Below are 26,241 nucleotides of genomic sequence, written 5' to 3' on the forward strand. Positions count from 1 at the left end.
AACGTGCAGCACGAGTAAATATCAACGATACATTTTAACGCAATGTTGAAATATATATATATATATATATATATATATATATATATATATATATATATATATACACACACACAAACACACACAGGGGAAAAAACATTAAGTTGAAACTTTTAAACTAGGGCACGAGTCGAACGCATAAAGCTGCGTGCGCAGAACACACTTGCAGCGCTTCCACCATTTTCCAGTACAGTGGCTGTACTGGAAATGTGCAATAACTTAGAAAAACTCACCCTCGGATATTTCTTGACTCTTCTCACTTCTGGCAGCGGCGCTTCAAACTCTTCAAAGTAGCAGACAAGAGTCCGTGCGGTGCCTCGTCTGCGGACGATAACTGCTCGGTGTGCAATGGTCGTCTAGCAATCCTTCTGTTCACTTATTGCTTCGCCTTCTTTCTCTCGCTCCTTCTTTCTTTTCCCGTTCATGACTCCCTGCTCCCCTGCTCAGCCATTTTCCAGCTCAGCACGGCGCAGCGAAGGAGAGTGCGTGGGAACTAATGTGAAGAGCGCGGAAAGAGACGAAGCCGAGCGGAAAAGTCCGAACGATTAGTGAGGGGTCACCGGATGGCCTCGTCCCATAATGGAAATTTGAACCTGACAATCTTTAAACTGCGAGGCTGCTCGCGTGTACTTTAAAACCTCTTTTATTGCTAAGAATCATGTTCGTATGAAAAAGACTGCATGTTAAATCCGTGTCTGATCCCATTTTGGGTTACATTAGGAACATGTTCTCATATTCAGTTCCAGTCCTTTTTGTTTTTACCAATAATACCGTAGTTCCTCAAGGCTCAAAGATTATTCCAGCTCATCTACTTTGCTCTTACATTGTTTCGCTCCAAGACTGTTTTAGATTTAATATGGAAAACAACCGTATAAGGAACAGCTGCAAAGGACAAAACATGGATTGTATCTGTGTACTACTACTGTGAGTCAAGCATTACCTAATGTAGTATTACTTCACAGAGTGATCATTATGGTAGTATTTATATGTGTTTATCAATGTAGAGTGCAATATTTGATCACCACGACACCAAAGATAGATTATTATTGTTTATGGTGCCACATACTTGCATTTACTGTTAAATGAGGGACACATGACACAAGTTGTGGTCCTGGACTTTGTAGTCCTTTTGTAATGCATTTATTTCAAGCACTGTTAAGACAATTAAAAAAAACAATGCCACACCAGTCTGCAGCCAATTGTAGAAATGTCATAAAGGCCAGTTTGACATTTGGGGACAAGGGGTCAAGTGGAGAGCAACACTTTTTAATACACTAAAACAAGTGTGGAAGACATGACAAACACAATTGAGTGACAGTTATGAAGACATGCTGTCAAAAATAGAGATGAGGAGAGTCGTTCTGACCCCTGGTCTGGACTGCTGCTAGTCTTAACTTAAAAAAAGTATAAACTGATGATACAAGTTAAGGACAAGACATACTATGACTGTTGGGTTGGGGTACACAATAAAAACATAAAAACATACCAAGATGTATATTGCATCAGAAATTCAGGGATAAATCCTATACAGACACTGTGTTGTTTCCCCTAAGCAGACAAACACACTTCTAACTTGAACCCCCACAATCTAAAACCACCTTTCAAGGCTTAGTATGTGCTAAACATCCATTATGAATTCCCACATTACAAGTTTCCTCAATTAGGCAAAATACAAATGTGTGCAATCATAACATTTAAGAACACAAGACAAAAGTTATTTCTTTGTAAAAAAAAAAAAAAAGAATCTGAAATGAGACTGGAAGCATTTTTGGTTCCTGATGCAAACAATAAGAAACAGATTCAAAATGGCCACAAAACTATAAAACAAGGAATACATAGCTGAAAAACAAATCCCAAATGTGTACATGTCTTAACAAAACTGTAATTTAATTGTAGAGCTCAAATCAGTTACTGAGCATCAAATTAAAAAAAATTAAAGCCTCTTTGGATTCATAACGTCCATGAGCATGATACAAAATATATGTTATTTAAAATTGTGGGAATATTATACTGGGATGTGAAGCATGCACAATCCTTTGAGGCCGATCGCAACATGAGATTAAGACCCTGTCACATTACACAATAAGTCCATCTACCCTTACAAGGTCACTTTCAAACAACACCAACAGCTGTTATAAGGTCCACCATTGTTTATACAACATACATCAACAGCATAGGTTATTAGTACTGCAACAAGACTGTTTTCATATCAAAATATACAAAAAGGATATCACCTCTACTCGTTCCTTCATCCACTCAGGGCCTCAGGTTGAATTTCATTCATTTTTTTTGATAATAATTTAACAAAAACAATGACACGTCCACACACAGATTTGCACTAAAGTGTAAACATTCATTCACAACACGCATTAAAAGAAAACAGCCAAGTAAACAAGTTTGTTGCATCCATTATACAATTTTTGATTCCTACGCAGAAGGAAGTCATTCTGAAATATGAGTGTGCTCCAACTGTTATACGGCTACGATAACTTGTGCAAACACTTTAGCTAGACTAGTTTAGGGAGCTGGACGGAGGCTTGATTCAACAAGGTGGAGGACCGCGACAGCAGCCGGGTTTCATGTAGTCACAAAGCTTCATCTACAGATCTGCATGTTGATCAGGTTAGCATTCAAGCCGCCGCCCGAGGAGTGACACACCGTTTTAGAGGACGGACAGGAAGTGAAAGTAGAGCCCATGCATGCATGTAGCTTCTTATATACAACTACACATAACTACAGTACCTTTGTTCAAATGGTTTCTATGGCGAAACCATGCTTTGGCACCACAGCTAGACTTCCAAGTATTAAGAATGTTGATATTTTTGTCTTTCAAAAATGTTTTACAAGGCCTAAGTTTGGGATCAATTAGTTCAAATGGTTGCCTCCACAAACTGTGTGATAGAAAGGCAGCACCAGAGTATCGTCTGAAATACTATAATATACATTATATGTTGCAGGACAAACACTGTACGTTTGTTTCAAAGACCCAATTTGAACATGAAACAACACCCAGTTATAGGCAGGCATTGAGGTATAAAAAAAAGAAATGGTACGATATTAACTGATGTTACCTGCCCTTTTCAAGAAATTTCCCCCTGGGGATGAATAAGGATTAGATTATATCTATCTATCGATCTATCTATCTATCTGCCACTGCTGTAAAACCACACAGAGGTTTTTGTGTGTTTTTTTTGGTGCATTTCCTGAACTAAGAGCAGCTGAAGCATCCAAGGCATTTTCAGCAACCAAAAAACAAGATGAAAATAAAAAGTCATAAATAAGTTTCTTCATTTAAAACAAAAATATTTACAAAATACATCAGTTACAGGTGCCACAGTGATTTGAGAACCAAAAGAGAAAACAAGCAACTAGGAAGTAAACATAGTTTGGCAGTCGTTATTCTGTCAACAGTGTTGCAGGATGCATATATTACTGAGATACATCAATGTTAATTTGTTCTTCTGTCTTCAAGCAGTTGCTTGTGATGATTTGGGACTTGGTCACAGTTTTCTGGACACACATGCAAGGCCTTCAAATGTAGGTACAGTAGCAGGTCAAAGACTTATCTTCACTTTTCAGTCTCCGCCTCAGTGAGACTCCTGGGAAAAGTGACAAAACTAAAAACCTTCTTTGTCTTTCGACTTGGCTTTCTGAGGTGTTTTTGTACCCTGTGATACACTTCCTTCCAGCTTCACAGCAGATTCTGACTGGCCCGAGTTGATCCAGGATGCCTTGAATGGTTTCTGCTGCGTTGGGCTCGGCGTCGCATCTCTCTCCTCCAAATCATCGAAACTCACTTCCTGAACGGCCTCCTGTTTCTTGAAGGAGTCCCTTCTCTCCGACAGCGCCAGCTTCCTCATCACCACCACCTCTTTGGAGTGGTGGTTGCCACCGCGGTATTGTGGCGAAGCGGTAGCACGGTAATGCTCGCTGCCTCCACTGGCTGTGTCCTGGTGGCCTCTCTGCCCTCCTATGTACAGACCCTGACGGCCATGCTCACCGACACAGACGAACCCGGTGGCGGTGTCCCCCTCCATGTCCTCCAGCCCCTCCCCTTCAGACAGTGGCACCTCCATGGTGTGGCGACGGGTGCTGTAGGCCTTCCTATCTCCATGGTATCCCCCTGTCATCTTGTCTCCTGTCAGCTTCTCTGCCGACTGGACCCTCTTCAGGAGCGGTGACCGTGGCGGTTCGGCACTGCGGGGACGCACAGAATGGCGGGTGATAGTGGGAGGAGACAATGTCTTGCCAAGGAAACCTTGTAGAGACTTGGGGTGACTGGGGAGGCAGGAAGGAGAGCACTGGGGAGAGAGTGGCTGAGGAGGGGGGATGCAGGCCAGTGGTGAAGGAGGGATACTGCTGGTGGACTTGCAGCGGCCTGCTTTGGTGTAGCGACCCAAGACATGTAGGGAACTGGGACGGGGCTGTGGCACCGGCGAGTTAGGGGAGCTGGAGCAAGGAGAGGAACTTGAATCTGACAAAAAGTGAGAAAAAAAAGTTTAGCATTAGTTTTTTTTTTGGTTCACAAGACCCAAATAGAATGACAACTCCCTTTTTGGGATGCAACTCACCTCCAGAGTGATCAGGAGCAGGAGAGCGACAAGGCGTCGAAGGCCCAGGAGAGAGACTCTGCGTGGGGGAGCCGGAGAGGCTGTCGCTAGATGACTGGTGGAAACCCGAAGAGAAGCTACGACTACTCTGCATGGGTGGAGGAGGCGTGTGCTTAGACAGCTTCTTCAAGATGCTACGTCGTCGGCTGCGCAAGAGGAAAGAAGTGTCAGCTGTGTGTTTTGTCTATAATATTGTTCTTTGCATGCTTACTTGAGTACAGAGAGTCTCTCTCAATGAGCCAAAATAAGGAACAAGAGGCAAAACAACAGCCAAAGGGAAACACACAACCTCCAGAAACATCAATTAAACTGTACTTATCAAAGCTTCATTAATGAATTGCTCTTTTTGAATCATCTGTTTTTTTGGGAGCTTTATTTCGAGATATACAGCTAAGGATAGACGTAGGAAGGGGTAGAGAGAGGGTGACAAATGCGGCGGGCCATGGGACAGATTTGAACCTGGGCCGCAGAACCATTTAAAGTCAAGCTACAAAAAGTGAACCTGCTGCAGTCTCTTAGACAGTCCAAAATGTAAGAGAATGGAATTTTATGACCAACTGCAGTTGTTGGTGATTGACGTTTCAGTTGTCGGTCTGAAATTAATACTAAACTTTGAGACAGGCGTTGCTAACGTCTAACAGTAATGCAGCTGCGCATGAGTTTGTTCTCCTCTCATGTACCTTTCTTGTCCGTCCTTCCTTTTACTCTTCTTGCTGCGTCGGGCCATCTTGGCCTTGTAGCTCCCTTTTCTGGCAGGGCCCACCTTGATAGAAGTGTTCTCCAGTGCAGTAGTCTGCAGGGTCACCCTGTTTCCACTCTGTTGAAAACAGACCATTAACATAAACATCTACCTGTATGGCATTCTCTCTTAAGAGTAGAGCCACAACATTATGTGTTGTCAGTTACACAATGTATATGCGAGAAAGACTCAGAAGTATAATTAGACTATTACCCCTGAAAACACATTGCAATCATCGAAATCATCAAGAGATCCTCGTACCTTGAGCAGGAGCTCCACCACCTCGGTGTGGACGAGTCCCTGGACCGACTCCCCGTTGACGTGAGTGATGAGGTCACCAGCCCTCAATCCTGCCTCGTGTGCTGGACTGCCATCCTCAACACACTGTACACACACACACACACAGACACACACACATGAGCACTAACATATGTATCAAAATAAATACATAACACTATAAAGTACAAAGTTGATTTGGCACAATTACTGAGTCTCTACAGTCTTGACTTTTAGGTCCATTTTACAAGAAAATCTGAAGACCACAAAAGTTGTTTTAATATGTTATTTTAGAACAAAATATGTTTCATAATTACACTCTAAATTCATTGATTATACAACATTTGTCACCCCCACCAGCTTCACCTGAGATGAGGACACGTACCCAGACCATGTGGTGAACCGTGTAGACGTCACTATCTCCCATGTAGACTCTGATAGCTCGCAACGCAAAGCCAAACCTCTTCCCAGAGCTGTGGATGACCACAGGAGGCCTGAGGCAGCTGATGCTCACAGAGAGGTCTCTGCTGGGGGACGAATCTCTGGACGAGGGATTGGACGACAGGGACAAGGACGATTTGGGGCTCGTGGAAGGACCTGCCGAGTCATCTGGATTAGGAGAGGATTATTAGAAAGGTCAATGGATAAAAGTTTATGGATTGTATATCAGATATTTTCTTACATTTTGCATCATTCAGTATTCTTCCACTAAACTATCATAATACTAATGCTATTAAAATTAAGGTTATTCTACTCTGTCATTCTTAGTGAAACCATTGAAATGGGATAACATCATAATTAGTCAAGTGACATTATTGTTATTTTGGCTACAGTATTAGTATTTAAGGTTTGTGTGTTTAGTGGGTAAGTTAACCAGCATCACGCTGTAGAGGGCACTGTAAACACATAAGTAGTCATTATCATTCCGTATACCTGGGGTGATGATGAGGGACAGGCCAGAGACAGAGGCAGACTTGGGGACTTTTCCAGATGAGGACCTGGGTTTCTCTGGTGTCTCCAACTGGTGGGCGATGCGCCGAGACGCCCCTCTTCGGAAGGATGGCCTGGTGCCCGTGCTGTTGCTCCGGAGCCGAATGCGCCGCAAATTGGAAACCATCCCATCTAGAATCAGGAGGTACAGAGCGTGAGCACTGGTGTTTCATAATTGCTACGTAACAGGAGAAGATACTGCAAAGATCTGTGTTTGTCGGTCTTACCTTCCTCCTCGGCAGAGATGGCGAAGCGAGGCATGATGTCGAGGCTCTGGGTGCTGTTCATCACGAGTGAGCTGGCACTGCGCTCTGACTGGGAGGAGCTGGACGAAGCACGAGGACGCAGACTGCCAGGAAAATATAGTAAACATGCAGGATTTCAGTAAATATACATATTTATTTAACAGTGTTTTCTCTGTGAAAAGCTATTGAACATCTATGGAATAAATACAAAAAATTGTTTTAGTCTGCATTGCATTGCATTTTCTGAAGGGCAGGTGAATTAGCTATGGTATGTTTCTCAACCAGTAGTCATTTGGTTACATTAATTTTGAGGAAAAGCATTACCTAGTAGTCACCATTCATTATTTTAGATTGCTGAGCTCATCTGCTAAAACATCAAACATTTTTCAGTAGAGGTTATGTCAGTCTTTCATGTCCAACAGTCAACTCTATTTAGGGTCATTGGGCAACCTTTCCCTAGTGTGCACTGAATGGATATACCCATATCAACACACAATCCAACTCCATATAGAAAGGATCAAACCTGGGTGAAGGTACAGTGTTCACATGACTACTTATATACAGTATAGTGTTATACTAAAAAAACACTCATTCTTAATATAAAGTGCTTCATATTACAAGAGAAAATGTGACACTTCAATCTCACATATTTCAGAAAATTGAGGCGAGAATGAGGGCTGAATTATTTTCCTCTCATAATAGAGATATCACTCTCTCACGTTTCATGCTCCCACCTCCCCCTGTGTCCATCTGCCCTCCTGTCTCCACTGGCCAAGTGTTTGTGTCCATCGCCAGGGGAGAGGACTCCCCTTCCCTCCCATCGCTCCTCCTTCTCTTCACTGTGGCTTCGCTCTGACGACGACAGGCTCTGGTTGGACGGCGTGGAGGTGGACAGGTGCTCTGTGCTGCTGTACACCTAGAGTTTAAGAAGCAAATATAAAAGTTTAATCAAGGAATTGTGAAGACTGTTTTCTCAAATTCCACACCTATGTTTTATTTTATCAAAGAGAAGTTAAGGGAAGATATGTCTTTTAATAATACATCTAAATATAATGCGCAAAATATTCTAGCGGTGAAGACAAATAAGTACCTTGCTGAAGCGGTGGGCCACAGACGAGAACTGTCGCAGCTCCAGAGATGATTCATCATCGTTGGTTTCATCATCGTCATCATCATCTGAGTCCAGGTGACAGTAGCGCTCTGATCGGGCTATAGGAAACACAATGATAGTGCATAATGAAAAACTGATGACAAAAGGCACTACTGTACAATTAAGTCTCTGCAGCCCTCACTTAGTCCTGTGTCCTTCTGTTTTTCTAACAAATGTGCTGAGCCCAAACTAGATCAGGGAAGGTGGTACTTGTCCATAAATCTAACGGCTCTTCCACTCACTGTCAAAGTAGCTGGTGTCCTCCTCAGTTTCTAGTTGAGGTATGAATTCAGCTTTCTGTCTCAGCAGGCCATTCCAGTCCAAACCCAAGAAGAACATGTGCATCTTCACCTCAGTGGTTCCACCTGGAAAAAAACAATAAATAAATCAGACAAATAGGTTTGGCTTTCATATCTGCCCATCTTGGGCCTGGTTTAAAGCCCCTCAGCCAATTTCTGCACGTGTCTCCCTTGAAGCTAAACTTGTCTAATGCTTTTCTAGTCTTCTGACCACTCAAAGCACTTTAACACTACTTGTCATCATTCACCCATCACACCCAGCTTTGTTTACCACGGCTCTGCCTCACTCCAGATATCAACTCTCATTAACAAGCTTTGATGTTAGCATAAATGTGTGTATTTTGTTGGAAAAACTCTATCAAACCCAGCCACAATAATTTTTCAAATATTTTTCTTTGAAGGTGAAAGGGCAACTTTCAACACTTGACATTTCTCCACATACGACATGCACCATCTCCCTCCAGTGAATCCCGAATTGCATAGTTACATTACATTACATGTCATTTAGCTGACGCTTTTACCCAAAGCGACTTACAATAAGTGCATTAAACCATGAGTCCAAACTCAGAACAACAAGTACAATTTCTTCAATAAAGTTAAACTACAAAGTGCTATCAGTAAGAGACATTTAAGTGCTACTAAAGTGTTAAACTACAAAGTGCCATCAGTAAGAGACATTTAAATGCTACTAAAGTGTTAAACTACAAAGTGCTATCAGTAAGAGACATTTAAGTGCTACTAAAGTGCTACTACGGCTCTACCTTCCCTATTCAAGGTATAGTTGCCATGGTGACAAGAAATCCTGCCTCTTCTTGGCCAGCAGAAGGTAACAGTGCTGTGCAACACAGACATAGCAGGCTGTACTCTATATGACCTTGTCCACCCATTCACCATCGGTCAGTCTGCTACCAACCTGTTCCCAGGCGCTCCAGAGGGCTCTGTCTCAGCAGTCTGGTGATAAGGTCCTGGGTATCAGCTGGCAGAGCGTCTTCCCCCTCAGGCCAGATGATGTCATCTGGACAAAGCAGCACATGCAAAGAAGGTATTTAAATTACACAGAAAACATTGCATAAAAGCTGAGGTGATGGACAATAACCCAAGCCTAAAATAAACTAAATAATTAACTTGCTTCATGCTTTGTGTGTGGAAAAGTTGCATGTGGTGACTCAGTAGCAATGCACTTACCGTTGACCACCTGACCGAAGAGCCTGTTCTGTGTGTCTCCAAAGAAAGGCACACAGCCCACTAAGAACTCATAGAGGATGATGCCCATAGCCCACCAGTCTACTGGCTTCCCATAGCCCTGCCTCAGGATCACACTCTGGAGCAATGTACTCTGGAGTGCCACACCACTGTTGAAAGGAAAAAACAGATGAAAAAAGTAAAGATTGACATCAGTTAAGGTCAGACACACAACAGAAAAGATGAAAGATGATAAGAGACAAAACCTGTTTATCGATGAGACTCTCTGGTATCCTTTTCTATATGTCCTTCATACAAGTTGGTGGTCATGTTCATTAGACCAATCTTTGACAGCCCAAAGTCTGTCAGCTTAATGTGTCCCAGGGAGGTGATTAACAAACTACAAAAGATGGAAACAGAAATGTTTGATGGTAGATCAAACGCTAACTTCCAACTTCAAAATGATTGCCTTAAAGATGAGGGCTAGTCTAAAAATGACTTATGCTTGAATGCACTTCGGTGCTGATACAAAGCAGAGAAAGAAAACATTTATTATGTGAAATGAGGACTCACTTGTCAGGTTTCAGGTCTCTGTGTACGATGCCATAGTTGTGAAGATACTCCAAAGCCAGGACCGTCTCAGCAAAATACATCCGAGCCATGTCCACAGGCAGAGGACCAATGTTCTTCAATAGGTTGGCACAGTCCCCACCTTAAAGTGCAAAGACAGTCAAAAGCTTTGTTTAGGCTTTCTGAATGTCTGTGACTTCTTTGCATTTACAGTCCGTGGACAAAAAAAAAAAGAAAGAATATAATTTTAGTTTTGTGTGCCATATTCCTGGGAGATAAATGGACAATGCATGGATAATTCAAACCTCACCTTCTACATACTCCATGACCATGCAGAGGTGCCTCCGCGTCTCAAAGGAGCAAAACATAGAAACCACAAACGGGTTTTCAGCAAAGGTGAGGATGTCTCGCTCCACAAACACCTGCTGGATTTGGTTTCTAAGCATCAGGTTCTGCCGGTTGATCTTCTTCATGGCAAAGCGTTGACGGGTTTCCTTGTGGCGCACCAGAAATACCGTCCTGCATGGCAGGAGAAAGAAGGGAGAAGGACAAAAGGAAAATTACAGGACAAGCAGGGATAGTAGTTTATAAGGGAATGGCAGGTTTGAAAGGAGAGACATTGAGCGAATAAACAGGGAAAATAAGGTGGAAAGAAAAATGAGGAAACATACGCATCACTTACTAGGGAACATCAGTTCAGACTTGAAATGAAATTGCCCAGACACATTCTAAGTGTAAACTCAAAAACACATCCTCATTTTAGTTTCTTTTCTGGTTTTATTGGGCTCTCTGTGGTGCCCACAAAGAGACCGAGTCAGTCGGACTCCGTTTACTCACCCATAGGCGCCATTGCTAATGAGCTTGATAGTCTGAAAGTCGCTCTCCAGTGGTTTCCTACGAGCTCGGCTCTGAATGACACACACACAAAAAAAGACAGAATGAAAGAAACAAAACAGGAACTTAGTTGCTGCATTACTTCTGAAAAGCATGAATTCATGCCCCTTATGATGTTATTGTGATAATGTGTCTGCCTGTAAATGCTCTATTCCCCACTTAAACTGTATCTATCCATGCAACCTCCTATCCATGTTTTATATTTCTTCAGTGCATCTGCCATTGCCTTTAACATTACATCACCCACCACTGTTTAATATAGGCTTATACCTGGACAGATGTTGCATCTCCCGTGTCATCAGACTCTCTGCTGGCCGCTCTGTGAATCGGACTTGTCTGCTCCAGGTAAACCATCTCTGTAACAGCAGCAGACACACCGATCAAACTCCTTTCAGTTTAAATAAACATCAGTGAGGGCAGTAAGTGCTTATTCATCGATTTTCAAATGACACAAACTGGATGTAAAACTCAAGCAATAAATTATAAAGTGCCTTCATCACACATTTAAGGAAGTGCCTTGTGTTTATTCAAAACAATAATATATAACAATAACAGTCATGCATAAAATACTACATACAAATAAGAATAAGTACTGCAACAACAACAATGGCAGTAGGAATAGTGCCACTAGCATTACTAGATTTTTTTGAAAATCATGATGTTATTCTAGTCAAATAAGCAAGCAGTACAATTTGTCCAAAACAAAGTATCCTAAAATGCCTAAATAGACAGTTTAGTAGGTAAAATACAAGAAAATCGCCGCACCTTCCAAGGGATCCCTTGTGAGGCCGAGCTGGCTGATGATGTATTTGGGAATATCAGTCTTGATGCCCTGGCCCACCTTGGCTTGACCCTCTGCAGCCTCCAAACGTTGGTAAAACTCCTCTGGATCAAACTCCTGTGTTGTGATTGCATCATAATTTAAATATCATTTAGTTTGGCTTTTGTAAAGCAAAACCAAAAAAAGCATACGCAACAGAAATACTACAATAGCGCACGCAGGAAGGTGTTGCAAAAGAAATGAACATAGTCCCAGAAAAAGCTGCAAACTAGACCCTAGAAAAATACAGGAAGCACAATGGCGATGCGAAAGTGGAAAAAGGGAATCCAGCGTGTTTCTCTTCAGGACTTTGAATTTGAATTATGAACTCAACACCTACTGCCAATATCAAATATTGATATTGCTTTTAAAAAGGACAACTGCTCCCAACATCATCCTGTCTGACAAGGTAAACTTACAACTGTGTTATGCTAAAAACTATCATTACTTCACCATATCATCAGTGTATTTGAGTCACCGATGAGAGATATTTTGTTAAGGCTCCGAGCTGATAAGCATCTATTGATATTGTGTCACTCCTTGACCCAATGATCCCCAGTGAGTCTTACCAGACACTCCAGGAGCCTGGCAGGCCGAGAGATGATGATGAGAATCTTCTTGACCAATTTGGTGATGATGGCCACCTCCTCGCTCTCTGATCGCTCATACGCCTAGTTGGGAAAGGACAAAGGATGATGGATTATTATTTTTGACTAAATCCAATTGACACAAGAAATCAGGCAGCACATCCCACCCACAGAGGCTGTCCCTGCACTTTAGCTCATAATATTTTTTGCATCCATTCATCATTTTACATTATCTGCTGGCAATTCAATAGATCAGGACTGGTATTTTAACATCACACATCAGCATCGGAAAACACTTGCGAATACACTTTTATTAACAATCATTGTCTCCATATCTTAGTACAACATTGCCTTGCCTTGGCCAAACAGCAAGCTCAGAGTCACTGTGTTAGAGGTGGTGTAAGAGGGATTTCGGTCAGAGAGCAGGTTAGACAGCTGATCATTTTGAAACAGGCTCTGTGTACAATCTGTGACAAGATTTGGTTCTATATAAAAAAAAAAAATTAATACCTTTTAAAAAAAGGTATAGTCTTTCAAAAGTTGCAATTATAATTCCAGAGAAGAACTAGCGAGCACCGGGACAAACTCAAACATTTTAACACATGACAACAAGGAGCATTCGCTTAAAATAAACTTGCTCTCAAAGCTGGAAAACTTCTTTATTGGCCAGATGGAAGAATATTTACGGAATTGTGGGCTTAGTGGAAATTTTAGACAAAATAATGTCTCTCCCTCTTGTACTGTAGGATAAACTAAGCTACAAGAGACTGGATGAACACAAGAAAGCACTGCATTGACAATACCAACTGTAGCTGATAAATCTGTGTTAAAGTGTTACTGGAGAGGTTGAATGTAAAAAAACATTATATAACTTGACCACTGCACAGATCAAAGTAAGTATATAAAATGACAACACAATTACTGACCAATGAACTGGAAACAGCACTGAATGATAACCAATCATAAATGTCAATGTCATGTGTCCAGTAAAGCTACATTATAGCATGCAATGCACTGCAGGGATATCTTAGCTACCAACAATCAGAAATCCACTGACGATGTCTTAGAAGGAACAAACACTGGCTGAACAGTTGCATGGCTGAATAACAATCTAAAACAAAAGTTGTGTGTGAGTCGCCCATGAATCAGATGGAAACCCATATTTTAGAGATGAGAAGCATTCACCTCGTGCAGCAGCTTCTCCAGCTTCTCCTGCAGCTCCACAAAGTAGCTGGAGGTGACCAGGCCGTTCTGTGACTTGTCCAGACAGTCTCTGGCGAGCTCCACCAGCTGGTGCTGAATGAATCCCAGCACACCATCAGCCAGGGGCAGAACAGTACCTGGGGAACACTCTGCAATGGTGTCGAGCAGCCGACCCTCCATCTGAGCTGTCGCCTGGGAAACAACCAAGATGGTAGACTTCATTTCAAACAGTGACAGCAGTATTTTATTAACAATCCCTTTGAACTTGTTCCCCACAGGTGTGCGTGTCAAGATGTTGCCTAGCTCATGCACACGCTAGTAGATCATCTTTTAACATGGAGCTGTATTTGCAAGCTGAGTATAAAATTGCAATACAAGTCAATGAGAGAAAGACGACAGGAAAAAAAGTGGGAAAAAGCACAGAGTATACCTTCGGAAAGCGTTCTTTGTAGACATGATTCATCATGACGATTTCATTGTCAAATATTCCACAGGTCCGTCCAGGGCTGGATGACAATCAGGTAAAAGAAAAAGAGATCCAACCAAACATTAAAGATTATATTTTTGCACAGATATAGTTCATCATTTATGGATGCTAGATTTGAATCAAACACAACAAAATGAATAAGCAAACTTATTAGGGGATGGAGGAGAGAGTATGTTAAAAAATACTATTTGATATATTAAAACAATGTCAAGCTCAACAACTGTCTTGACTGCGTTTGCTGCCGTCCAGCATGTTTGAATATAACACTAATGCGATTCAGATCAGGCTCTCATCTGCAGTATCCATAACCACATCTGTTGTGTGACGACTGTCTGTACACATTATAAATCAATGGACTGTCATCACAAATGTTGAAAATAGCCTCTATACATCGCATACTACAAATAACAATATGAACATGTGATATGCACTTTACTATTTCGGGGTGACACAACAGTTGCAGTTGCTCAGCAGTGGTTTTATTGAGGGCAATAGCAACAGTGAACCCCTTGGGAACTATTTGAGGGCAATAAGAAATGCTTAACACACCCTCTGGAGTTATTTTAGAGCAACATAGACCCTAGTCAATATTCCTTTGGCACAGTCCATATGTGCAGTAACTTGGATGTCTTTTGATAGTATTACAAAAGTAAAAAGCCTGGTGGAGTTTTCTCTCTGGTAAAATTAGTTGAGGGTTTGTGGAATCTTATGTTCTATCTGTAAACTACGGATCAGGGGTCAAATTAACAGACCAGCTGTAAGAAAATGCTGCTCAGCCGGATGTATACACGTATATATGCTGCTTATAAACTTCTGTAACCAAACTATAAAGTTAACAAGCACACAAGTATAGATCACATCAAATTATTGCCAACACCCTTCACAGCCCATTATTAAAGTATCCAGCAATCCTCACCACAACAGCTATTTAGAGGGCTTGTTTAAGTGTTTAATTAGAGCAGCCATGTTAAATGATGAGGCAATGTGATCCCCTAGATATGCTTATCCAGGGTAACCAGCACAGAGGCTTGTTTTCCCCCGAACCACATCAATCCATTATTGCACCACATTTCAATCCCCACCAGCCAGTATCTCATTTTTTCTAATGATCAAAGACAGACGTTACAGCAAATGTGCTTGTTTAGGTTTCTGTTTACAGCTCTGCTACAAAAGGAGCACACTTATGCTAACTGCAGGCTCGCGGAGACTGTTTAACAGTCATAACTTTATTTAGATTCCGTGTTTGCGTAAGCAGCTGTGTAATAGAGCGAAGATGTATAGGGGTCTGTCTCTACTGCTCATTATATTCCAGTGGAAGTCTTTAAATGTGTTCCACAGCTAGCATCTTCAATTAGTACAACAGAAGTTTCCAAGCACAGTGGAGCAAAAGCAGAATCCCATTGCAGCTATGGTTAGACACGCCTCTTGTCTGGGCCGAAAAAAAATGTCAGCCAACAGGAAAATGATGATGGCAGACAAGAAACTTTGGCTCAATAATAACAAATACAAACGGCAGTCCTGACTTTGTTTCTCCTCTTTCGGTTAAACTCATGTCATTGATGTTCAACCTGTAGCTATTCAGTAATCTATTGAACTATGGGAATACAAGCATACTTGTATCAACTAGAAAGTTAGCTTGCCTAACTGGTTAACCAACCCAGCTCATACAGTAGGGCGTGAATGTGTTTTAGCCACACTTAAGGTCAGGTGTGTGCATGAGGTTCTACTTTTATGAGCTGTGAGTAGCTTCTCCATTCCTGTTGTGCACTGCATTGTGGGAAAATAGTGTCAACACAACACTAAATGCATGTAAACAGTAACAATTACTGTGGGTAAACTAAGGTATGTTGGTACTTTGACAGTGTAATCCCACTACTTATTTAACAGTGATGTAAGCAGTGCTATAAGTCAGTGTCTCTTCTCTGTGGCCCAACTCAAGCTCTTTGGGGCTTAATTTTAACATGTACCTACAATATTAGCCAGTAGAGGTGTGACACTTTAATAAAGTATGCCTTATTCTTTTTTTTGGTTCCATGCATTTAAACCAAACTAATCTGATCAAATTATCACTTTTCCAACTGGATTTCCGTGTTACAGAAATGTTTATGTGACAAAGACAAACAGTCCTTGCTGGGGTCCTTGCCACGACTAAAGACATTCTAAGTCTCATAACACTCAATCACACATTTTGTGGGCTAATCAATCAGTTGATTTAATCGACAGAACTGTAAAACTGAGTATCTCCACAAAGAATCACACAAAAGCATCACTTCTTGATTATCAGATATGTGCTTAAAAACTTTCTTGGAAATTCGGTATTAAAAAAGCAGAAAAAAGGACAAATCGATGAAGTCAACTAAGATCAAAACGACCGATTAGTCACCTACCAGGGGGCAGTCCCACCTCTCACCTGTACAGTATTGTTATGGTTCAATTCAAATCAAAAGCTACCTGAGACTGCGAGAGCGGAGCCTGGCAGGAGGGGAGGCGTGTGCTCCTTCTTCGTCTGCCACACTCTCCGTGCTCCGGAAATGTTTGAACAGGAAGTGGAGATCATCTTGCGTGGGCTGGAAGGGCAACTGGTGCAATAACTCTTGGGAAGAAGAGGACTGATGGGGGAAAAATAGAAATGAGGAATAGAAATGGTCAGAGTACTGGAATTTATTTTAAATATGTAATAAAAAACATTATTTCTTATTTGAACATCATCGTTGGGCTTGTGCTGCTTTGATGATATAACATTCTGTCACATCACTGCTCTCTCAGATTCACTCATTATTTTGTTAATGCTCAGTCTTAAGGCTTTCATGCTCCACCCTAGATCGGAATTAGATGTAACACGACAACAAGGACACACTGAGAAAGGCTGCAGTTAAGTAAAAGATAATAAATCCCTTTAGTTTTAAAAATGACTCTGTGAGCTTTAGTCTTGTTCTGCTAAAGCAGGATTTCTTTCCCCTGCTACAGAATGCCCTGAGGCCCACAGCAACGGCTGTTGTGTTGGCCATGCATGCATTAGTCTTCTCTTTCCAAGACAAAATGTGTGATACGCAGCCTGGAATTTATGAGAACTCCCAACTGGCTGAGGCCTTGTGTTTCACTGGAGGAAGAGCAAAGAGAAGAGTGGCTGTAGGAAAGAGACGAGGCTAACAGAGAGGGAAAAAGTGAAAGGAAAACAGAGAGAAAAGCACACAGAGTAACAGAACATGGGAGGGGAGGAGGAGAAAGATACTCGGAGGAGGAAACCAGAGACGGTTCAGAAGCGAGCGAGAGCAGCATAAAGACCTCACTGACGGCGGGCCTGAAAGGGACATTGTGTGTGGAGCGCTGACCTCACCGTCTCCAAGCCATGTGGTGGGCCATACAAAATTGCAGCCCTGATATTGGAGAACGGATATTGTTTTTACAGCCAACTGCCATTTCAATGATGACTTTCAAGACAAAATCTCAAGGCAATCGGCACAGAAACCATCAACAAATAGCTGATGGTTGTGGCTGGGCAGCACGCTGCACGCCCCTGCGTTTTGACTTTTCCCAAAAGGATAAGCCGAGTGAGGAAATGTGAAACGCTGTACAGTCCCAATTCATGTGTGTAGTCATCCAGCACAAAGAAAACATGCATTTTTAACAAGGCCTGTGTTATTTTAGTGATAAGACTTATAATTGCTGTACTTTCCCTCGGTCAAAAGGGGCCACTCAAATCATGTTGGTATGGAGTCATTTATTATAAGGATGGTCACGTGCTAAAATATGAACTTAATCACTCTTTGTTTCCACAAAAACTACTTTGTTGAATTCAGGCAGGAATTATATACACCGTATAGAGTAAGATTCAGTGTATTTTAATTATCATGCATGTATAAAACTGTCCATCTATAATGTAAATCATTCCAGGAAAACTCCTTCCTATTTCCTGTCTGTAGTGGAAAGTGCGTTAAAAGGCTGATGATAGAGCGATGCATCATCCTTGGACATATCCTGTTATGTCTGAGTCATTAAAGTATAGCACGCATTTCCATTCAGCTGTTTTTTTATCAATTAAGAGTGTGGTCAAGGCAACCGTCAAGTAACAGTGTTGTGATGATGGGAAGTTTTCCAACTGCCTTTAAAAATGTTCTTTGTGTCTTTATTTGCATTTATTGAACATATGATCTCAACTCTATGCTGTCTGCAGAAGCCTGTCTGTGTGGAGTGTTACTGGATACTCGGTTTAAAAAGTTCGTAGATTGTTTCTGAAGAACGGAGGCGGTGACAGCTTGGCTCAAACAGCCAAAGACATTTCTCGTTAGCGTTATCTACCTCTATGTTGTCCATTATGCTCTTTAAACTTTTACAAGACAAGCTGGATCTGCATCACTTTACTCAAGACAATAAATATACTTGCAGTCTTAGGCTGTGAGCGTTTTGTGACAAGGTATAAAACATCACGTTCACAGCTCATCTAAAGTACGGTTTAGGTGCAGAGCCCTATGATAATATAACTCACTCTGTAAACTGGGGTCTACTGTAAATCAACAAGCATTTAAAGATGGACTTATTTCCTCCACTATGTGCAATCTGATGGGATTTACAGTTCAGTCAGTCAGCACCTTAAGCTTACAAGACACCATGGCCCTGTAAACTGATTGATACACTATAAGTAACACCGGGAGCTAAATAGTCCTGTGACAGTGGTTTGGAAAGGGGTCGAATATGTGACGAAGGTAAGAGACAGACCTCACTGCCACTGATGATTGCAGGGAAATGAAGAGACATTGAGAGGACAACAGAAAGACTCAGCTTACAGATACTGATGAACTGGGTGCATTGGTGCAGTATCCAGACGAGGGAACTGACGCCACAGACCACCTTCGCCCATCCGCTCTGCAGACACAAAACAGTAACAGACAGCTCAGTGCTCCCCATCACAGATGAAACCTACACACATCCGGTTGACTCGATCCAATCTTCAAAGCTTTTCTTTTTTCTTTTTAAACCTGCAGATCTCATTTCAAACCAATTTAACCGTGCAAGTTTAACTCTGATAACATCTGATGCTTAAAATTGTGTCAATAAAAAGAAGAAACAGCAGATTGTCGTTTTCTTACCTTTCAGTGCGTGCCAGTTGGCTACGCAGATGCAAAAATGAGGATGGCACAAATGAAGAAGGAGGAAGAGGGGCGGGCAGAGAAACAAAGCGAGAAAGAAAATAAACACTGTTTAATGATACTGACAGATTACGTCTGGCTGTCAGTCATAGCACTGTTTGTATGTCACAGCTCACAGCCAGTGGCAGTCTGTTGCTGGACACCTGCCAAGCTGCCCTCATACTGCAGCACTGAGAGTTGACTCATTATACAGACACACACATAGACCAACAAAATACACACACAAACAGCCATCATGAAACACCCAAATAAGAGATATACTACTACAGAAAAACTAAACTTTTTGGTGTGAAATGTCCACGCATGCACCATCTCTATATCCATTGCCCTCCTCTCCTCCACTTAATATGGCACTCTGAGGACATGGCCTAGAGTCCCTCACTGATTCGATCTGTGACGACAAGGACGGTCAAATGTCTTCTCTCACGAACCTGCTCTTGGGGACATGCAGCTAAATCAGGGGGGACATTAAACGTCTTACTACTGATGCCAGCTTGTTTTATTAAGGTCCTGCAAGTCTGAAGAGGATAGAAACTAAAGTTAAAAAACACAGTTTGGAATCAATGCATGGGGTGTAAAAGGAAAAGAAAAGTGGTTAAAACCTCCAGGTTAAAAAAAGAGCATCTTTAATGGTGAAGAGGGAGCTGCAGCTCAACTTTTATACTTCACCCTTGAGTTGGTTCCTTTTTATTCCCTCATTTGCATTAAAGAATACTTATTTAATCTTTACGCACCAGCCAACTATTGCGTGTCTGACTCTTCCATGTTTATATGACAAAATAATTGCTCAAACAGCAGGGCTATACAGCTCGTGTGAATAACAAATAAACCCAGTGGAGCTCTCAAAAGTGCAGCCACAGCATCTGTCTTCACACTGGCAGCTTAAAAAGTCTCAATAAATATAGATGAGTCATGCAGGCTTGTGTGTGGCAATTCTATCAGGAGACCCCCCCCCCCCCCCCCTCCATCTTTAGTGCAATATGCCGTACTGCGCTGCTGCATTAAATGCTGATTCATAACATGATATTTCAGATAAACAGCCTCTATATTTAAAGTACATTCAGTGAGAGAGAGAAGCAGCACAGTATGTCCTGCTTCTGGACAAGGGTACTAGTTACAGCTACTTTCCCACTAAATCCCAGTGAGTCTGTACACAGTTGCAAGAAGCATGATGAGAGGGCAGGAGTTGAATTTTCCCCCATAATCACAGAAGCCCTAAGTAATGAGTGTGTGCAACGACTTGCCGCCTTAATTGGCTTAACAAATGCCACGGTCCATGTCCAGCAAATAGCCCTGGGGTCTTTTTGATGGTTGGACTCGTTTCTCCATTGCCTCATTTCAACTACAAGGGCAAAAGGAACCCGCCAGGGCATAGTCATTACTCATGCAACTCAGTTTTTTATTCGACTTATTGAAATAAGTGAAAACCATTATGCTCTGGTTCATTTTTAGTTTTTGGAGCAGTAAAGCATTAACCTTACTAAATATTGGCCTCAATTCCTTGTGTTTTGAAATTATGCTACAAATGTGTCATCTTTACAGATAAACCTACTCTAATGTTAAAGCTAGGGTTGGTAATCTTGAGAACAAGCAAGAGTAACCTAGATTTGAAAAATCATCCAACAGAGGAACACAGCCAACTCTCTTCCATTGACAGTAGCTAGCCAGTCTTACCACTTTTCCAGTTGTTGTACCAGGTAGGGATAATACTCCTATAGTAATGTGGCTAGACTCAAGGGCATTAGAACAACTTCATATTAAAAAGCATTTGAGTTCATTCTTACCTGCGGGCAAACTGGAAGTTGGCAGAGGTGCTGGCAGAGACATTTCTGGGGCTTTCTGAAGGGCTGCCGCCAGCTGAAGAAACCAAACAGTAATACACTTTTTAAAATGAGCAAACACAATGTGTATGACTATGTGTGTGTTTATTCATTCCACTAGCTGTCCCCTTGTTTATGGTCATTTACGTGATCAGTTTGAAATAAGCTCTATAACTGAGCTCAACCTGAAAACGTTTTTTTTTTTAATTGCAGCAACACCCCCACAGACTGGCTAAGCCTCTTCCATGCCTAATCAAAGATTCTCAGTTTCAGCAGACAGCCGTTACTCCTGATGTTGATCCCACCACACCACTTGAAAAGGTCACTAAAGAGTTTTCATGCCAGTTAAGCCCTGCCACACCCTGAGTCACTTCAGGCATCTGGATGAAGGAATGAGAAGCATTGAGGAAGCCAATTGAAAGATATCATCACCCGGAAAACTATTATATCTCTTGTGCAGATTATGATCCAACAGAAATGGAAACTTGATTAACACACCAGAGGGAAAACAGTACAAGTCGTAAGACTACAATTAGGCTGAAGGCACGTACACTAAACAAAAAAAGCTAATGTGGTGGTATCCTCATTATATCTTCATGAGCTTGTCTGTTGTCCATGTGATCATGTCTATGCAAAGTATGTGCTATGAGCCTCTAGTTTAAAGGCCAAACAGTATCACACACACTGAGTCGAGCAATTATAAACAACACACAAGTAAGTACCTGTGGCAAGTGGGAGAGGTGAAAGAGGCCGTGAGAGCGTGGGCGACGGGGTCCCGACCGCCAAACTCCTTCGTTTGTTGTTACGGGAACTGTGAGGAGCAAAACAAACAGCAGAGAGAAAGCATTTGCTTATTCTCGGGAATTATAAACACAATCACCGAGCAACAGTCTTTTATCAGTGCAGTAAAAATACAGGTAAAATAAAACACTGACAGCTGTATTGATACCAATAGTGGTGTTAATACATACATACATACATACATACACACACACAAATACACACACAGCTACAAACATGTATGTTAATATAAAAACGCAAGCAAACAAACTGTGTACTGTGTATTACATTTGACTAATGCACCAACACTATTAAACTCGTCGCATTTTTATGTTATTTATTAAAGATATCTTTATATTTAAAAGAATTAAAAAACGTTTCTGACTACAGGAGTTACCAAAATAATAATGATGATACAACGTTAAAAAAAATCAACATCCTGTGAATAATGAGTTTTACATTTACATATGGGTATTACATTCAAGTATTAATGGTGATTAGATGATGTCTCCTGTGTCTGGAAGTATTTTCATGTGAGAATATGGTAAACATCTGGAAAGAGTAGTGATTGTATCAGTGGGAGCAGCTGATCCTATAAAACAGTCTTGGTTGATTGTTATACAACGAAATGCAAAGAAATATGTGGACCAAATGACATAATATACTGTCCACTCCATTAAGGATCCATCACCACAGATGAACACAATCTGTATCCACACAGAGAACACAAACGGATCTATAGGCAAGAAAATCAATGACCAGATTGTTTTTGGTTCAGCAGTTGATGAAAATTTGGATGCAAACTTTTTCTAAAAAGCACAAATAACTGTTATTTTTTAAGCTGGTCATATGTTTTGGAGTGATTAAAGTTTGTTTGATTCTTCCCTGCTTCACTTGCAACTAGTGCAACCACTTTGCTACTGCTCAGCTGTTTTGATGAATGCAAAAATCAGCAAATCCCTCTCTGGAGCTGCTGTAAGGAAACCTTCTCCTGAGAAATATTCCCGGATTCAAGTGATGACTAGCAGACCTGTTTAAAAGCTGGCAGATACTTCTCGTGGCATTTCTCTGAGTCACCCACACAGATGCCAGTGTAATTAGGATGTTGTTACTTTTATTTTTAAATGATACTTTGTCCATTTCCTTAACACATGTGTGCATATATGGTGCCTGGAGGCCTCTGTATACCGGGTGCTCCTTCTATACATACAGAATATAATTTGGGCTCTGTTTTTCATTTACTTTTACATTCCCAGCTAAACTGGATATAATCCCATCATGCTCTCTGTTTCATCCAGAGGATGTTGATGCCATCTCTCTCTTTCCCTCTCTGGCAATGACCTAAAATAATCTAGGGTCTGAGACCACAACAAAGCCTGACGTTTCTGGGTCGATGCTGAGGCAGATTCAAAATAGTATATGGCCCCCCAACCCAAAATGACTCAAAGTGGCAGCGACGGCACAGCAACAGAGAGAAGGGAGAGCCAATAAATGTTTGACTGGCTGCAACGACAGACCAACACACCCCTTTCAAACTAGAGCCTGGGCGAAAAAAATGGCATCGATTTATTTCACCATGACCACGATCAACACTTAATAAGGCCACTCATATTTGGGACTAACAATAGCAGTTGGAAGGGACTGTGCAGGCAGCCATGTAGCATGATGAATGTAGGCCACTGAGATGCAGGCCTGCATGCTTCACATGGCTGCTGATGGTGAAGGACTGCATTTATTCACTGAGCTCCATTCAAAGTCACGCTGTGTTGACTGAGTTACATCACTGAACCAAAGCTACATGGAAAGAGTGGATAGTTTGATACTCCACAGCATGTCATTAGCAGTCTGTTAATGGTTAGTACAAATAGATTGCATACTTTTAAACGATGCATCCTTACAATGTAACCATTGGTGTTGCAGTGTATGCCATTGACAGCAGCTACAACATACGCACAGTGTACTAGAATCACAGCTAAACGGGATATGCAGTAGAAATGTGAGATGATGACAAAGGACATTTAAAATCCATACACCAGCAATAGGTCACTATGAACGCATTGATTGCCAAATACACACTAAGTCCCTACAGGGCATGACCGGGCGAATCTTACAGCTCTACTTTGTGAGGGCTGATTACATTTATCTCGCAGATAAAAGCGCATCTACAACGCTACAGTCCCACTGACTACATCAGTGTATCGATCCGCACTGGGACTTTGAGTGGCTTTATGCGACAGCTGGTGGCAGACAATGCAGTCTGCCCCCATACACAACACTCTACAATGGCCACGTTTCTCTGTCGGAAACAAAAAACTAGGGCGGATGTAGCAGCCGACACGTACAGTAAAGCACGGCTATCACAGACACCACAATGGCACGATCAGTCCGTGTGCCGATAACGTCGCCAGACACCGTTTGAGGTGCGTTTGCGTGCTGTGTGTCAAATAGCTCAACATACACGTTCAACAAATTGCTGTTTTGTCCGACAGTGAACGGCTCAGCTTAGCGGGGAGCTGATGTCAGCTCACCTCAATTACAGGCAGAGCAGACGTGTTCCCTTTGCGGCAGACGAGGCTGTGCCGCTGTTGCACACAGACACAGATTTATCCAGAGCGGCTATACGGTTTTATTTACCTTTTCGACCTTTTCATCATGGCCCCAGTCACGTAACTGGTTTTGTAGCTCGGCAACACGGTCCAATAGTAGTTCTGGTCCGACATGTTGATGGTGGTGACCGATAAATAAATCCAGATATGAGAATGGTCCTCTTGTTAAACTGGGAGCATCATGTTAAACAGTCTCTCTTGGGGAGTTGTTATCATTGGCGGAGGTTAGGCCAGTACGCAGAGTCCAACGGCGGAAACTCCGTTTAGCTTCGGTACAAACTGACCCCAGACCCGCGGCTCGGCAGCTCGGTGATGGTGAGTGACTGCATTGGCCATGTCCGCCATGTCCCTTCTCCCCGTTATCAGCTAAATTTCCGAAACAGCCCGTCTACCGTGGGATATGACATTATGATATCTTCGCCAAAATAGAGAGTGATACAAACTTTCCAGTCGCACCAGTAACGCTGTAACGCGCAGTCGCGTCAGCACGCGCGGAAGGGAGGAGGGACTAGTGATGCCTTCAAGCACTGCCGGAAATATAGGAGTTAAAATATAGAACACAAACTAGAACCCGAAGAAAAACAGAAAGAAGACTGAGTAATTGTGTATTTCAGCGACATCGGAATTCAAAACCCGATAACATGCTTAAGATCGTTCTAAACATCTATACATATAAAATGTGTATAGCTAGCTGCACTAAGGATACCATGTCAGGAGTATGATGGATGTATTTTTGTGATCAGGTAATACTGAGATCCTTATGAGATTGTTGTATTTTAAAACGCATACACTGTTTGTGAGAAAAGGGTGACGGTGGCAGCAGGCTAAGCAAGGTAGTCCAGATGTCCCTCTCTCCAGCAACGTTTTGCAGCTTCTCCTGGGGACCAAAAGGTGATCCAAAATCAGATGAGATAGTCTCTCCAGCTGGTTCTGGGTCTCCTACCAGTTGGACTTGCCGGGAAAACCTCCAAAGAAAGCATCCTTATCAGATGCTCGAATCACCTCAACTAGCTTCTTTTGACTTGAGTGGGCAATGGCTCCACCCAAGGTCACACCAACAGAACCACATCATCTGCAAATAGCAGAGAAGTCATTCTGAGACTTCCTGCCGAGAATACGGACACAGCTCTCCCTCTGGTTGTATAAGAACAAACGGCTCATTGTGAAGGCCTCGGTACCCCATCCATCCGTACCCTGGCCCCACGGCAAATGTAGCCCCCTACTGAGGCAAAGTAGTCCTGGTAGGCTATTATAGCTACATCATATAGCAGTTTAATACACCATCCTAGAAATTCCCTTAGATCACTGGACTTTTCCACAGACACACTACAAGTACCTTCAGAACTATTTGAGTGATTTGTTCTTCGAGAAACCCTTCATTCGTTCTTTTATCAATTACATATTAGTATTAAATGAAGTCATTTTTGATCATTTAGACATGTAGGGTGCAGTACAGCAATGCTGCCCTTGATACAAATAAAATGACAATTCCCTTGACTGGCAGAGGAAAAGCAGTTTGTGAGCGGCACAAACATATTTCATTTTTAAATCCATAACCTGAGATCTGCTGGTATTATTCAATCTGACTCGCAGATCGTGAAACTACAGTAGAATGGCGTGGTCGGTTGTCTAAAGACCAGGGGAAGTCCCTGAACAGGTTAGAGACAATGAGGACATGGATCGTCGAACTGGAAAGCTATTTGAGCAGGAAACTAACAAGCCCACTGCTTCGTGCGGTTCATGTGTGTCACTCCTCTGTTTACAGAATGCGATATGACCTGTCACTACTTTGTAAAAGTC

At 42.0% G+C, this 26,241-nt stretch overlaps 1 protein-coding gene across 1 annotated transcript; it reads right to left on the bottom strand.

The window, feature by feature from the left end:
• Positions 1-1,139: 1,139 nt before the first annotated feature.
• mast3a (microtubule associated serine/threonine kinase 3a) lies at positions 1,140-25,317 on the bottom strand. The gene is given in 29 exon segments (XM_034555568.1): positions 1,140-4,510; positions 4,608-4,792; positions 5,327-5,463; positions 5,647-5,769; positions 6,047-6,270; positions 6,595-6,783; positions 6,879-7,000; positions 7,631-7,812; positions 7,987-8,105; positions 8,289-8,411; positions 9,259-9,360; positions 9,531-9,663; positions 9,665-9,697; positions 9,794-9,808; positions 9,810-9,927; positions 10,101-10,239; positions 10,408-10,616; positions 10,935-11,005; positions 11,262-11,347; positions 11,757-11,889; positions 12,381-12,482; positions 13,584-13,793; positions 14,032-14,107; positions 16,540-16,697; positions 18,873-18,951; positions 19,176-19,196; positions 21,020-21,092; positions 21,778-21,866; positions 24,470-25,317. Coding segments are annotated over 29 exon segments (4,194 nt in total). The 5' UTR covers positions 24,556-25,317; the 3' UTR covers positions 1,140-3,653.
• Positions 25,318-26,241: the final 924 nt, after the last annotated feature.

The sequence above is a fragment of the Cyclopterus lumpus genome, chromosome 17, assembly GCF_009769545.1.
Source record: "Cyclopterus lumpus isolate fCycLum1 chromosome 17, fCycLum1.pri, whole genome shotgun sequence".
NCBI lineage: Eukaryota > Metazoa > Chordata > Actinopteri > Perciformes > Cyclopteridae > Cyclopterus > Cyclopterus lumpus.